The 16,669-nt window shown below is 38.2% G+C and overlaps 1 protein-coding gene across 4 annotated transcripts in view; it reads right to left on the bottom strand.

Moving 5' to 3' along the window:
- The window catches only part of PCBD2 (pterin-4 alpha-carbinolamine dehydratase 2), a 30,163-nt gene that overhangs the window by 11,693 nt on the left and 1,801 nt on the right, over positions 1 to 16,669 (bottom strand). The window contains exons 1-3 of one of the 4 annotated variants that reach the window (XM_026063291.1): positions 14,739 to 14,942; positions 13,374 to 13,505; positions 5,948 to 6,004 (exon numbers count right to left, since the gene is read on the bottom strand). Coding sequence is in view for 1 of the 4 variants with exons in the window: in XM_026063288.1 (XP_025919073.1) it covers positions 13,374 to 13,505 (132 nt within the window). In the remaining 3 variants the exon portion in view is untranslated. Of the gene's footprint in view, positions 1 to 1,690; positions 1,853 to 2,878; positions 3,005 to 5,947; positions 6,005 to 13,373; positions 13,506 to 14,738; positions 14,943 to 16,669 lie in introns of those variants that run through there. The other 3 variants (XM_026063288.1, XM_026063290.1, XM_026063289.1) reach the window with 3 other exon arrangements.

Raw genomic sequence — 16,669 nt, 5'->3', positions numbered from 1 at the left:
ATAAATATTATTTATTCAAAAATTAGGTTCAATCAGATTTTAAATATCTGTATCCAGTTTTATCAAGCTACACTTGCCCTTCTCCTTAATAGTACTCTTACTCACTCAACACAAAAAAAAGGGAGAAAATAATCACAGGTTTCTGGAGCGAACTAGAACACAGAAGAAATCTTCCAGCCACACAGTCAGCTAAATATTGCCCTCCACCTCCCAAGCCATTTTCTTGTGCTCAAAAATGGAATATAAAGGTTGCACTTAGGAGGTTTACACCAAATAAAATGGCTATTTAAAGAAACATGACTTTTTTAAATGAGCTTTTTGCACCCTACCTAAAAACATTAAATAATACAATGAAGCCCCCATTAACTGAGCACCTGTTAAAGCAATCAGTCACTTAAAATAATAAACTCTCTTTGCTGTGCAACTGAAAGAACAATGATAATTTCACTTGTTAAAATAAATGTTTGGCCCAGCAAATCAAAACTCTAGCTGTACTGTAATAAAGCCCTCAAACAAAACACTGTAAAAATAAACTAGTAATAAGATGCAGTTAGTCCCCATTCTAACCTTTAGAATTCATGCACCTGAATCTTCTGTTAAGTCACTCTACTCAACTGTATGCTTCATATTGCACAAATATTCTGGTACTTGGATGTTAAAACATCCTTGATCACATAGTTCTAGCCCATAGTACAAAGCTATTTGAAATTGGACCAAATGAGAATTAATTTAAGTGAATGCTTAGCTTCAAAAATGTGCTCAAATCCTCTGACTTTTATAGCGCTCAGGTGCTTTCTTAAATAGAAAGCTTTTCTGAATTGGTCCGTAAGAAGAACAGGGAAGTTCATTATCCCATCACACCACATTTTGGATGAAACAGACTTGGCCATAGCAGAAATACTGCTATTTTTCCAATGCTTCTTTTTACTTGTACACAAAGGAATGATTTCATTCTGTAGACATGAAAATGAAGTTCACATGCCATGCATGTTGTTGATAACATAAGGAGTACTCAGACAAAATTCTCCTTGGTCTTTTGGCCAAGATTACACATACTACCAGTTTAATATCCAAAATATTCTCTGCTGAGTATCCAAGGGCAATCGTATCCTCCCTCTGATAATCCTTTAAATCTCTGCCATTTATGATCCTAAGAAAACATCAAAGGGTGATAAGAAAGCCATTGCTTTATGATGGATTAAGAGAAGAAGCAGCTGGTCTCATGATCATTTCATCTTTGGCTATCCTCTTACCACTACACTGAGCTTTTTTGTTTTGGTTTGGTTTTTTAAAGACAGATACATCACAAGGTCAACAATTCAGACATGTGATAAAGCAATAGCTGAAGATGGAGGTGTGAGGAATTCAGAGAGGTGCTCTAATCGCCTCTTGGGCAAGCCAGAAAAAAAAAAGATCTAAAGCTATAAAATAACGTGATCTGAGGAACACATACTGCAGATCCAGTCAGGGAATCATTTCACTCAACCGAGCTGCTGAAAACATCCTACTATATTGTCAGACTGAGCCTTGAGAAGGTTTGTTTAACCTTTTCAGTAGGAGCAGATTATATGTGGATGCAGCGAACTCGGCAAGAGTTTCACCTGGGCCAGCATGGGCTGGCTTATATTTTACATTGCGCTATAAAATTCAAATAATATTTTTTTCAACACAAACATTTCAAATCACAGACCTTGTGAAAGAAGAGTAGGAGAGAGATAAGATCATCTCAGACAACATCTTCCTCTTTGGGGCGTTCTTCAAGCCCTGATCAGGTGGGTGGTTTGCCTCTTTCAAAACGCCCGACGTTCTTTACGTAACAAAACACGTGCAGCCTGCACAAATTTCATAGACTTGTGCTTCATTTCCCGTATTTAATATTTGGAGCAATGGCTGAAGCAAGTAATGGAGAAATGGTCAAAGGGAGCTACATTAAAATACATTATTAAAAATACAAGTTCACTTTATCACTAACAATTTAGATAGAAGTGCACAACCTATGCTCAACATGTTAAAGTGTCTTCAAAACCCTTCTGCATGCTCTAAGCACAGGCCTGTAAGCGACCAAGCGCATGCACCAGGTAATATTTTGAGAAGTTCCAAGGTTTTGTTTGCTTGTTTGTTTACCAAGATACAAGAGCAACCCACACCATTTTGTACATAGGGGCATACTGAGATGGGTTCACATAAGCAGACAAATACTAATTCTTAGTCCTCCAATCAATGTCAAATTTCCTTTAGAAATTCAAATGAGCACACCGTGAAGTAAGGGAAACCCTTCATACACCTCTGTCTTTTCATTAGATTAGGCATTAAAAGAAGCATGCATAAACACAACAACCTGAGCTTGTAAAGCTAACAGTATTTTTGCTTGCTAAAACCACCCGCTCACTGGTATCATGGCATAAAGATTCTTCTAACAAGGTAGATCTTGGTAATAAAGAAAACACGTACTTAACTATCTATTGTTATTGTCATTGCAGCACAATGAAAATCACACTTGAGCACGAAATGAATCAGGACCTTCCCCTCTGCACCTAGGAATATAAAACATTTTCCTATAAAGCACCCTTAGCAATAAATAAGCAAAGCAGCAAGGTGCTGACTCAGCACTGGGAAACGCAGGCCCGGCATTAGCACGCTGGCTCCTAGCTGAACAAAACATTCTTCAGCCAAAGCTTCATGCAAATCCCTCAAAGACACCACAGCTAACTTCACGTTTTTCAAAACGTAAGCAACTCTTCATCTGAGCCCAACAAAATTAAAGGAAGAAAATGGCAAATGGAGAGAAGGGGAGGAGGAGGAAGGGAAATTCTCCCCCCAAAACCTATTTGAAGCTGGTTTACAGCTTTATGAAAGACGAATGAAAAATTATACTCACATCACACTGATAAACTGTGGGTCTGCCAGTGGCTTTTCAGAGCAGATGTAACATTTTAGCAAATGTGATTGTTTGTGAAAGAAATAATTCTGATCAAAAACGAAATTGCAGCCAGCCCAAGCGCTGCACTTTGTCATTCTAATCCATCCTGACAGGAAGCAGTAAGTGGAGATTCCTACTGTGAAAGGAGCAGATGTGAAAGGTCAGCGTTGGCCTGGAACTTCAAAACCGTTAACGTGTAAAACAGTGTGCATTAAAGCCTGAAACAGCTAACCGCTGGATTAACGGATGTCCGCTAAGTGGGTTTGATGTGCTTTTGGCAAGTAATGGTTAATTTTTAAATAGGTGCATTGTAATTTTATTTTATTTTATTCTACCAGCCAGAGTCCATTTTTAATTACAATTGCAGAGTATAATATCCCAAAGCGTGTTTTTCCTTCTTGCTTTTTTGGAGGGGGACTACTAGAAAGTGAGAACTGCTGGTGTTCTTTACAGTTTTAAAATGCAGTCAGGCACTATTCCAACTGCAAGGGGATGCAAAAGGTTAAATATAATCAAGCTGGAAAGATGTGCTATTCGCATTTAAATCAGGGTCTTTCCAGCACCCCCATACAAATAAATTTTAATGTATAAAGTTATAAGGCGTGAGGTTTCCTGAACTGAAAAGGTAAAATAAACTATTCTGAGTGACCATCTTTAGAAAAGGCAACATAAATCTTATTTGCATTTTCCCAAATGAAGTGGTCCAGCTGAATTCAAAACCATTACCACATTTGCCAAAGTTAGTTTAACAAAGAAAAAGAGTCCATATTTTAGTTAAAATCAGTTGACTTGCTCGTGTTTGCTATCTTTTAGTATGCCTGATATACAGTTTCACTCTGAATTAAACTGGACAATCATTATAAATCCATTTGTGCATTACATATAGCTGAAAAAAGGAGAAAAATTTCTTCTCTTCAAATCTACAAGAATGCTTGTGAAATCCAAAAGGCATTGACAAATAATTTATTTTTATTCAGATTAATGCATGAAATAAGCATAAGGCAAATGCTGTAATATTTTTTCCTTAAGTGATAATAAATCCATCTTTTAAGGAAAGCATTCGTATTAGAGCCAACTGGAGAGCAGCCCAAAGATCAGTTGGACAGCCTTAAGCAGCGGCCTGCTTAAGTCTACATACAACAGGTCTACTCAGTGTGCCACACTTGGCCATTGGAGATGCAGTTTCCCCCACAAACTAAAAAAAAAAAAAAAAAAAAAAAAAAAAGGAGGGAGAGCGAGGGGGGGAGAGAGAGAGAGAGAGAGAGAGAAAATGCTTTATTTTGAGGAGAAATAGGGCTTAGCTCATCAATAAAATTAATTTTTCTTATGACTTTACTGTGAAGTAAACTGATGAAAACGCAACTTCTAAGACACTTAGGAAGCGGCATCTTGGATTTCACCTCTACTTCATCTTTCAATTACAGTTGCCAGGTCAGAATTCTTAAGATTTGCTCACCAAGTAGTAAAGGGCTTTTTTTTTTTTTTTTTGGGGGGGGGGAGGCAAGAGTTAGGGGGAAGAGTTAATGTTGTTTTATTTTTATCTAAGAAACAGAATTTACCAACAAACCAATCCCTAAAGAAAGTACATAAGCCCACCCTGAGTCTTCAATTTAAAAGGATTCCATTTAAGTATCATTAATGTTGTGATATTTTTAATAATCCCGACAGCCTGACAATGGCGGTGCTGCAATGATATTACAATGGTGACACTCATACTGTACCAGTATCGTCACAAACAGACCGAAAGCCACTGCGCTACAATCTGTGTACACAGACCACAGCCAAAGAGGTGACAAGATACTAAATATTATCATAACTTGTCACCTGCCTAATTTTTATCTGGCAGAAGTTTCTCGTATGCATTATAATAGCAAAGTCTTAAGAAAAGAATTGGAGGAAAAAGCAACAGTTCCCTAGGAGTGCAAAAGCATTAAATGGGGAAATATCTGATTAAAACAGGCATAAATGGCATATTGTTAAAGTGAAGCATGTTTTACAGTAATATAGTTACCCGGATATATGAGGAAAGGCTAAATTGTGAAGAACTTTAAAAGACAGAGGCCACTAAGTCACCTATATTTAAAATAGGAAAAATGCTGGCAAATGTAAAACATCAGACTGAAAATGTTCTGGAGCACAAAGTGACTTTACGTGTGTTCTTGTACCCTGCCAGCCATGCTGACCATGAGAAGAAAACAAATCCAGCACTTCCCAGCTCCAAGAATTTAATTTCTGCCTAGATGCAAACAGATTAATTATTTCCATCACAACAAACTTTCTAGCTTTGCAGCATTTCTCATCAGTAGAAAAACTGCTGGTTGGCAGTTAGCCTGTTTCCAATAATAATTCCGGTTATGTTGACCTGGCCACTACTGTCATCTCCTTCTCTTTTAAAGCCAGGGGAGAAGAATCTTAAGCTTTCAAATGAACGAGCTCCCAAGGACCTTCATTTAGTTTCACGCACGCTTGGAGCTCGCCAGCCTCGCGGAGCTGCTGCCATACAGGGATGTGGGTAGGTGGAAAGCGTCCAGGTCCCGCAGCTGGAACTTGACCCGCTGACCTTCTGACTCAGAGGCAAGAGTGTTATTTACTAAGTCAATCACAAGTATAAACTCAAGGAAGGTGTGATCATCTAGGAATAATATGTTTTTTACTATGCTAAGTTCTGAGCCAGTTGAGCCAGTTCATTCGCTCTGGTTTAGCCTGTGAGTTAACCTTTGCGAGTCCTGAAAATTTCACTATCAGTTTCTAATAAAGGAAAATGTCAACAGGCAGATAGGCCAGAAATTCATTATTTTCAGATACAAAGATTTTCTCAACTCTGTAAAGCCACTCATAAATAATTCTGATTTATTGTAAATCAGTTATTGTATTCATAAATGCAGGGAAGTGAGTGAACAACGTAACTACCAAAAGAAATACTTTCATAACTTTGCAGGTGCACAAATCATAGCATATGGGAGAGGACTCAAAGGATAATGGAAAATGAAGCAGTTTAGGAAAGTCTATATGAAAAACAGCACTTACCTAGATGGATAAAAAAAATCATTTCTTTTCATTCAACAGGTAATCTAATGCAAAATTCTAAAAGGAGGGAGCAAGCAGTCAAACATTACATTAAAAAAACCAAACGCCCCAAACAAATGAAAATGGGTTTGTCTTTTGGTTAGCCTGACAATAATGGACTCGTGTTGCTCTTTCTTTGAGGTTAAACAAAACTGACATAAGCTACACCTGAAACCAATCAGTACTGAGGCTTTGAGAAGATTCACACGCGAGGACTAAATTTGTCACAAATGGGTTGGTTTCCGATCCTAATGTAGCCAACTTGCTTTATTCTGACCTCCATTTAACAAATCAACTTAATGGGCACTGGGAGTGCTATAAAACTTAACAATGGAGTGATTTTAACTTTTAAAATATAGTTATGAAGCAAAATGTTGGAGAGCTCCTTCAATACTGGAAATCAAATTAAATCTAGACATTTTTTAACAGTCTTGACAGATATAATCCTAGTTACCATGTAAATTTATGGTAAGCTGCTGTGATATTAGCCACAGGTGCTACTTTTAATATATGGCCCGCATCTGGCTGGGAATAAAGTTTCTCAGAGGACTGAAAATGACCTCACTATCAGACAATGGAGAAGAAAAAAAACAAGACCACTGTGGCATATAAAAAGCTGGAGATGTGGTCCACAACTGAATATTTTAAATAAAATTCATTTTAACTCTGCAGATTGTAGGTTAAAGGATATTATGTTTTCAATACGTAAAAGGCGTGGACATATTTCAGCCAAACAGCCAAAAGATTAAGTATATAAAACAGCAATGAAATTCACTGCCTACACATATAAAAACAAATTTTCCAATCTTTGATCAACACAGAAGACAAAGCAATGTGCCGGGACTCAGAAAAGGAAGTATCGACACAGATTACATTCAGACATGCTCAGCATTATTGTACAGTAAGTTAAACTAAGCTAAAGTGATTGGAGCAACCAGCACAGCACTAACTCATTAAGAATATGCCCCGCTACTCCAGTTCCATAGGGTAAACTTGATGAATGGTCCTGAAGAGCTTCACAAAGTAAAGGGACCTAAAGAAAAGAACCCATGCCAAGGGATTTTCACCAAGTAAGATGATTAAAACAAATGAAGAATTTCACTGCATATCCTACCAAATTAGTTTGGATATATAACCATATTACAACCATGATATATAACCACAACCAATTTAAAGGGACAAAACTGAGTACGTCTTCCCACAGCTAAAGGAAAATAGCTGGCATTTTGATGAGGAAAAAAAAAAAGGCGTCTACTACTCTTTATAGTAATGTGCTCTGTGAGAGTTTACTCTAGATTTTATTCTGAATTTCAAGCAAAACAGCTAGCAAATTTAGAAAGGAAATGCGAAGTGAGAATAATTACTTAACAGTTCTAGAACTTTTGCACATCTCTTTCAAAAAGTTCAAGAAAACAAGACTCCACACCTACAACGAAACACACGTGCTTCTACTTTCCCTACACAAAGTTCTCCAAAGAGTTTCCTTACTGTCATCTCTGCTCAGGCTCATCTTTCACCTGTGTCCTGTGTCACCAAAACAGAAAATGTATTTAAAATAACTTTTAAAGCACTTGATTTCCTGTCATTTTCTAAAATGTCATTAGAGGTCTTATACACCTATGCAAATACTTTCCTTTTTTGGAAGCATGCTAGATGAAATTAAAAAAGCCTTCATTTTAAAATTATCCTATAAAAGAAAACAGTTGTAAATACTGAACCTGACCATCAGCAAACATGCCCACCTTTGTAATTCTGTAACTGCATTTTCTACTTTTGCATGATTACCTAAGGAAATGCAATCACACAGGCAGTTGCCCCCTAAACCCTCTGGTCAAATTCAACCAACTTTGACAAGAGACATGGAAGTTTCAAAGCTATGATGTTCCTGCAAATTTGGTGAAAATTAGCAGCTGGACGGAGAAGGACCCAAACTGAGGGCTCAACACTGCTCTTCTTTGTTTGCCTGTAAGCAAACCAGCCAGCATACACGGCACTTGGAGCCATTCATAGCTGTGCTGCCTCCTGCCCAGCTCGGAGACAGGCACATGATGAAGCTGGAGGAACATCCTGAGGGAGAAGAGCTGGAGGTATTTGAGTAATGGCAAAGGGAGACAGGGGGAATAAATCCCTAGAAACCCAAGTTTCATTACTCCCAGAGGAGTTTTCTGCGTTACTACTTCTTCCTCCTCAGTTGTTAGGTCTGTCCACACAACCCAAGCAAGAAACTAATAAGACTGGTCAGAAAAAAAAAAATAGATTGGCTCCATGCAAAGCGATCAAACCAAAAAGAGATCTTCAACTGAATTTCTGAACTACCTGTAAACACAATTTGTAAGGACAGGCAGGCAAAGCGTTTTCAGCAGAAATTCTGGATTTTAAGCTAAGTCTGTCCCCTTTGCATGATCACTCCTCCTGAAGTTTAGTGAGCTGAAATCCTGAGAAAATTCCAGGAAGTTCCTGAGATATAGGTCAGGACACGAAAGTATTCAGCAATTCTACCCTCCCTGGATTACTGACTTTCAAACATTTGTCCAATATGCAGTTTCTTTTCTGAATTTCAGAACTATAATTAGTAAAACTTACTGGTACAGTCTGAAAGTGCCAATTATATTTCTATCATGGTTCTGAATTTAGCTTTGGCAGACTGAAAACAAACCACTTGCTCTCTAGCTGGAAGATAAACATTTTGTTGCAGTCACTCAGAAACAGTAATTAACAGGCTTTAAAACATGCCTTTTTGGTGATACAAAGTAGCCTGAAAGCCTTGATAACTTTTTTCTTCTTCCTGTCTCTCACAACAGTTCTCCACAGCACATTTTAAAAGCCAGATTCTCAGATATCTATTCTCTGCCAGCTCACAAAGGAACAAGAATAACAGAGGAAAAACACAAGAGGAAAACAGGCCGTGACACTAGTCCTGGGTTTTGCTGCCTTGTTGCCCACCGATGGCTATAGAAAGCACACCTGTAGACAAGGAAAAAGACAATTGAATAAGTTCTGATATAGTGGTAAAGTTTATGGTGGCTCATCTTCACCCAGAACCATCTCAGGATTCTGAGATCTGCTGGACACCAGCCTGAGTCTATCCACCCCAACTCTCCCAGGTCTCGCCCTCACAGTCAGACCTTTTCTTTCTGAGAAAGCCCTACTGAAGTAAAGAGGTCTTTAAGAGTATAGCAGGATCTGTTCATTGCAATTGAACTGTATAGCCAGAGCTTCTGAATGCACACACTCCAGGAGAAGCACCGCAACTGTGTATATTATGGAACATGATCATGTCTACATTCTCATTGGGGGTCTCCGAGCTCTCTAGCAAATAATTCAGCAAGGGATCTCTTTTAAGTAAGCAACATTCCTCGAGGTAAGAGACTTGAAGTTCTGACAGGTTGCTGCCTACATGCTATTAAGGAGTATCAATAATATGTGCAATTGCTAACAAGAAAGCACAGATAAGGAGGAACTGATGTAGCAGTATGATAAACACAGCTGTTCCAGAGGATAAGGCAGTCTCCCACAGTCAGCGTATCCTATATTTTATACAAGATTTAGAACACCTACCCACAAGCCTATCTTGAAGTAAAGGAAACAAAATAGGTCTTCAAGGAAGATGAAGAAAAACTCTCTTTTGCCTGCCTATGTTACCATGCTTCAGCGGTAAGCTGGGCAGCACGGAGACGGACAAGAGCAGTAATAACACAGCAGGGGGAGAGGATCCAGACATCTCAGCCAGGAGCTGTTCAGCTGAGGGGCGAGAAACAAGTCTTGTCAGGCATCAAACACTTCTCTTTGGGCCTGGACCATGACGCGGAGTACAGGACACTGAACACTAACACTGCTTTAGCCAGGACATCAGGGCTAGTACGTGCCAGGCACCCACAGCAATATAATTAACCAAGGGTTTTATTTTGGGACTTCAAATCGTTTCCAACTTCTGTTAGAGAGTTGTATCCCAAAAGCCCATTTTCATGAAACCATATCTTCAAAATAACAAACAGCATCAGCAGTTTTAAGCTCTGTGTTGCAGAAAAATTCTGTAAGCCAGAAGTGTCATTAGCTTGTCAGTTACTAAGAAGGCAGCCCATTTCTGATCGCTTTTAACCAAGCTAATCTCAGCCTGAAAGCTTCAGAAATCTAAATAACTCTTGTTTCACAGAAGTTTCATTTCATTCTCATGCTGAAAATAATATACATAAACCAAGTTCATGTCTACACATTTGCACAACTTTATAATAAAAGTTGTGTTTATATTCTTAACATCTGTTGACACACACAGACTTTGTAAACCTGGCATAGATTTTAAAGACACAGAATTTTCCATGCATCATGAACATTATCTGTGAGAAGCAATAAAAAAAGCAATGAATACATTAATCATACCAATATCATCTGCAAAACATAAATCTGAAATACCTTTCACGTCGGCTCAACTAACTCAACTTTTTTTACACACCTGATTTTATGCCATCTGTAAAAGGGCAGAATGAAGATCACTGAGGAAATTATATTTCTCAGTTCTCTTTTACTAAATACTCACACTTTAAATACTGTAAACAGAAGATTTATTACATGAAATAAAAGAAGCTGTACCTAAAAGTTTGTTCTTTTCATTACAAGACTAAACTCTCCCATACTACAAAGCAGGTATATAGCTCTATTTTTGTCATGTGTTCCCTAAGTTGTAATAAACATTATTCACTTAGAGTATTATAAGCTTCAATAGGCATACACATGCATCAGTTCGTTTTAATTCACTTTCAGCTTCAATTTTCCAAAAGACAAATACCTGCTCTCTACACCAGCTCTGAATATCCTAGCTGGAAATTACACACTAAGCCCTTCTCTGGGACTATGATACCACAAACAGCTTCCACCCTCTGCAATTGCAAATGATGGTACTTCAGCTATTTTCTAAAAATCAGTGAGTGATATTCTGCCTTCAGATATTCACATATAACCTTGATCCTAGTTAGAGTTACAGAGAGAATCCACTCTCTGCTTGTTTTCCCAGCTGGATGTACCAAGTGCTGCCATGAAAAAGTTAAAAAAAAAAAAAATTAAGACTACCATTTCTAAGGGGATATGTACTAGAAGTAAAAACATCTACTTCATAACCATTTACTAATATGTGTATTTAAATACGCTTGATTTCCTGTACATGTATGTTCTTTACCGAACTTCAAGTTAGGAAGATATATGAATATCTATGCATTTTGTAAGACAAATCTACTGGAGTCAAAAAAACAACTTCTTAATTTTTGGCTGAAAAAATGGGTTTTCTAGCTATCTGCTGGTGGGGCACACTGATTTGTCTCTTGATATGTCTGTCAGTATACTGCCTAAATGCACCTGATCAAAATGATTTATTTACAACATGCAAAAATATTTTCTATTAACTCTTAAAAAAAAAACTTCTAGTTTGCTGAACCAACAAGGACTCCAACTATGCCATGGCAGGAACACTGTTTCATGAATATTCCAAAGGCTGAAATCTCAACTCTTCCATGTGTTTCTTTAACCTCATCAAGGTCAAACATGCCACACTTGGTTCTTCCAGTTCTCCTCGCTGCCTTTACATGTCACCAAGGTTTCATGTGAGCTTCCTGTCATGGACTCCCCTCCTTTGCTGCCCCGTGATTTGTTATGAGATATGGTTTAACTTGTTCTACATTAACTTTCAGGCTTAAAGTGCAATCCAGGAAAAAAACGCACTGAGGACTCGGTGCTCTCTGGAACAGCACTGTACTGCTGGTGAGCTCATTCTTCAGCAGTTGTTTTCTCTTTTTCTTTCACCTAGCTCAGAACAGCCTGGGAACACTTCACTCACCTTCCCTCTACTGTCTGGGCTTTCCTTACTATGACAACTACTATTTGAAATAGCAAAAAGAAAGAGTCAGCGTGGCAAACTGTTGTTTATCTAGCTTACTATGATTTCCTAAAGATCTCTGTCTGAGCTTAAGCGTAGCCACGTAAATAAACAGTTCACAGCACACTCTTAGTCCCTACATACATACATACAAATACCAATCTGCTGTTCTGCTATGTCCCTCCAGGAGTGGAGAAAAGAATCATCGTACCCAGAGCAAGTCACCTTAATAAAATCCTTTTTCCTCTCACACCTGAGAAAGCACCTCTTTCAGAAATAAAATAGAATGGGAATTGTCTTCATTCACTTCCACATGCAGGCTGTCTTCCAATACTATAAAAAAATCAGTCTTGCATTGCTCCCCTCCTCCCCTAGAAAAGTAATCATTAGTGTTGACTAATTCACAATTCACTGTTACTTTGGCCAGAACAAAAAAATTTGAAAATGTCTGAATTTAAGGAACAGAACCAAATGAAAGAGCAACAGCAGAATTAACAGACATTAGAGCAAACTTTCAAAAGAGGTCAGCACACAAATATAATTGAAATGGTAACCACATGCTATAAGTGTTCATCTTTTGGCAATACGTCCTTAAATCTGAACCTAAACATGCTAAATAGACTATCTACATGAAAGGTGTAAATAAATATTATTCTTAATTTTAGTTTGGGAGAAATTAACAGGACACATTTTTCTACACAAACTCACAAATTTAGGACACTGCAAGGGAACATAGACATTCAATACAGTTAACTAGTTCTTGGGACATGACTTTTTCAAGCAGTCTCTTGATTCATCAAAAGTCAAATTTTCTTGCAAATAAATATTTAAGTAATTTGAATGCAGCTGACCATAAGTTTCAAGAAAACTTCAATATTTTCAAAGCAAGTTTGCAACTGATTTCAAAGATGTGTTCCTGAAAGTTTGTATTATGGCTCAAGATTCTAACTTCAAATATAAACCCATCAAGGCCTAAGCAATAATCCGCTGTGCCAAAGACAGTGCAAGATCAGCTATTGCAACTCATTCAAAAGTGTATTAGAACTTTGCTTTCCTGTTTAGGAGGTAAAGCTTATCATATTTTCCTGACCTTACTTCCCTAAAGTTTCTGTTCTTACGTTTACCCATCTTTTTCAGTTCTTTCCAGACAAAAATGAATCACACTATCCAACAGCTAAATATTTCTATCACTAATCTAGGAGTGTTAATAATTAAATACAAAAAATCAGGATCAAATATTATTTGTCTAATCCCATAGTACCAACCCTGACCTTGACCCCAATATTATAATTAAGAAATGATGATATTAGACTATATCTACCATACAAATACAAAATGGAATTTATTTACTCCAACTAATAAGATCAGAATCAGAGAATAATCCACCTAGGCAAATCCAACAGTGTTTGGCCTCAAAAGGACACTCCCAAATTTCTGAATATAAATATTTTCCCATCAGAATCATATGGAAATTAAAGTAATTATGTTTCCTTGAAATTAAAAGTGGTATATAACAATAGTTACCTGATTAAAATTTTTGAAATTGAACTCTTTGTAGATGGCATCTCTTTCGCCTAACTCAGACCAGCCTGAAGCTTTAAGATCAAGTAAAACTTGGTTCCTTTCCTCTGTTGTCAACCAGTGAGACTGTGAAGACTATTAAGGAAAAAAAATATATGTAAGAAACATTCCACAAGTGAGGCTGAGGTTCTCTTTTATACAATAAGAAAACCACATGATGAAATTGTGGTTATGTATTGTAGAAATGTAAATGTTCAAGAAATAAGAGGTGGAAAAATAACTATGTGATTTGTTACTTTTTATAATTTCACAGACCAGCATAATTCACACTACTTAAAACAATCAAGAAACACTGTTTCTGTTTGGTCCATTAAGTTTGGCTATATGTCTTTGTATTGAATTATAGATGAGTGATAGACTCTTCTGAGACCAAACATGGACACCAGCATACCTGTACCCTATAGTTTGTTCACCTGAATTATCCAGATGTTATAACACTTGAATTAATTTCCATATATTCATTTTGCCATGTAAATCAGATTTACATTATGCACTAAATGTACAATTACATGAGGCTAGAAGGGATATATTAGGGGAATATCTGTATTTTAAAAGACAGAAACAACATACAATATGAGATTGTATTATAGATAACTTGTATTTTACTGTTCCTAAGAAAGTAAAAATATATTTACAAATAGCAAGCATTGCAGAAGTCTAAAAGCAATAAAAAGGTTTTTTTTTTTCCACTGACAACACAAAAAAAAAATTGACAACACAAACACATGCAGTTACAAGTTACTGGTACAAGCACTAGACTCTATACAGCACTTACGCATATATCCAATTTTAAGCAAAATGAGTCCTTCTAAACCCAGTGGGAGCACAGACTTAACAGATTATACTACCTGCTTAAATATGTAAATCAGTGCCTAAAAAAAACAGGCCTGAAGATAGAAAGGTCAACAGGTTATTTGGAAGAGGTTTGATATTTTTCCTAGAAACTGAGATTAAACATCTGAGTGATTAATTACAGACTGTATAGTCTAACAGACTGGTCTCAAATTCACTTTATAAATGTAATGATTTAACAGGAAGTTTTCTCCCTAGTAAAACAAAATTCAGTTTGCTTAAGTCTTTATAAATATTAGTAGGCTATCACAATTATGTGAAGCCTTACTGAAAGTCGCCGAGCAGTTCTGCACCAGGACTTCAATAACGCGTTGAAGGCCTGTAAATATCTAACACAAAGCTCTTCTGTTCAAACCTTGTTTTTTTCTTTTTTTTTTGACAGTTACATGTGCAGTTATTTCATTACAGAAGTGCCAGTCTTTGACCTCCAGCCACTTTCTCGTCACATGTACTTACAAACTAATTTGACAGTGCTAATGTGCACAATTAGTATGTCCGAGAATCCAGTCTGATGCGCAGGCAGGTCTGTGCTCACTGCTTTGCTATGAGCACCCGAAGTAACCCCTCTGCCACCAGATGGTGCTCTACGTCAAATCAGAACAGAAGTTAATTCAATTAATTCTAGCTGAGCAAAAGCCTTTCAGATTCTTTATTAACAAACGTTTATCTCACAGAATATAATAGCAAATACGCAGGCATTGCTAAAGAGCAACCTACCGAAACCTCTGTAATTTCCAAGAAGCAAAATTTTCACCAATGATAAGGGACAAAAAAGCAGTCTAAAGTCACTCTGAAGCATCGCTACAATGTTTTGTGTTCAACGGGATATATCCATTCCAACAGGTGGGTTTTACAGTCCCCAAACTGAACTAATTTAGGCTCTTTACTCTTCAGAATAACACTTCAAACTTGCAAGAATAAAGTAGTTGTCTGACACCAAACTTGTGTTGCTATGACAATACTTTGTAGGTTTGGATTTCTTTTTACCTCTTTTTCCCATCACTTACAAGTATTGCCAAAGTCAAATTTATCATTTTAAAGACCACTATTATCTGCCAAGAGGTGAAATTAGTAGGATGATTTAAGAAAATTCTGGGAGGTTTTGTTTTAAATAGCAAAGTCCAGGATTTGGACCAGGAATCAGTACAAAGTTCATTCTCCTGGTTGTCAGTAGAGATTTTGTTTGGTAGTTTTAAACACATTTCAGTTACCTTCTCGAGGCCTTATTTAGGCCACAGAAGTGAAAGAGGCAACATTGTGATTTAAAATTAGATCACACATTTCTTCATATAAACATGGAGATTGAGTTTGACATAGGACTGGGTGCATATCAAGCATAGGATTTTGTTTAGAAATGAGGTGTGAAGGCCATGTTTTGCGTTGTTCCCTCAAACGTATTACAACCATTTTCAGCCGATTCAGAAAGGCAGCAGAAAGCAACATTAACATGCTTTAAGAAATGAGAAAGCATGAGGTGCTATTTGCATTTTCACGATTACACATCCGTAGCACTGTGTAACGGAACATAGTGCAAATCGCCTGAAAAGGTAGAGAAGCACAACAAAAAGCCAGCGCGTCAGGGACATTGAACCGTAAACAATGACTTAGCGCACAAAATCACTACAGCTGAGCCACGACACACTGGCGACAGGCTGCCATATGATGGCTTTAACAAATAACATTCATTTGAAGGAAGTTCAGGGGAAAAAAGTCTGGGGGAAAAAGAGATTTCATTAGTTACATAAAAGATTAGCACAGAATATTTAGTGTTTGAGGGGCAACAGCTGAAAACTGTGTATACAACTAGTTATTACTTCATGTAAAAAATATATATATATATAATAGTTATAAAAAAAATAAAAAAAATCAACAAATCAGAATTTCTCTGCTCTACACAGGCTGAAATGCATAACTTAGGGGGGAAAGGTCGCATTTTCTGAGACAGAGAGAGGCCAGAGCAAACCCTAAACCGCATAAGCGATTTGGAGCTACTGAAGGCCAACCGGACGCGCGGCCCCCTCGCCGGGGGTCTCCCCGTCGCCTCAGGCAGCGCGCTGCTTTTGGCTGCGCGCCCCGGGCGTCCCGGGGGGCAACGTGTCGCCCCGGGAAGACCCCCCCGGGGAAGGGGGATGCGGGGAGCAGCGCCGGGGCGGCCGCGCACCTGCTCTTCGCAAGGGCGAGGGCAGCGGAGGCTCCCGCCGCTGCTCCGGCCTTTCCCAGCGCTGCCACATCCCGCTGCCCTTCCCGAAGGGGCCAAGCGCCTCTGCTCCCAGCCGAGGGCCCCAGAGCCCGGGCCCAGGCCCCGGCATAGGCCCAGGACCAGACCCGGGCCCAGACACCCGCCCCGGAGGAGCCCCGGGCGCTCGGCTCGGCCGTCCCGCTCCCCT

This window comes from Apteryx rowi, unplaced genomic scaffold (assembly GCF_003343035.1).
Source record: "Apteryx rowi isolate R43461 unplaced genomic scaffold, aptRow1 scaffold_2, whole genome shotgun sequence".
Lineage (NCBI taxonomy): Eukaryota > Metazoa > Chordata > Aves > Apterygiformes > Apterygidae > Apteryx > Apteryx rowi.
The sequence above is the reverse complement of the archived record's forward strand: the minus strand, read 5'-3'. Positions and strand labels throughout refer to the sequence as shown.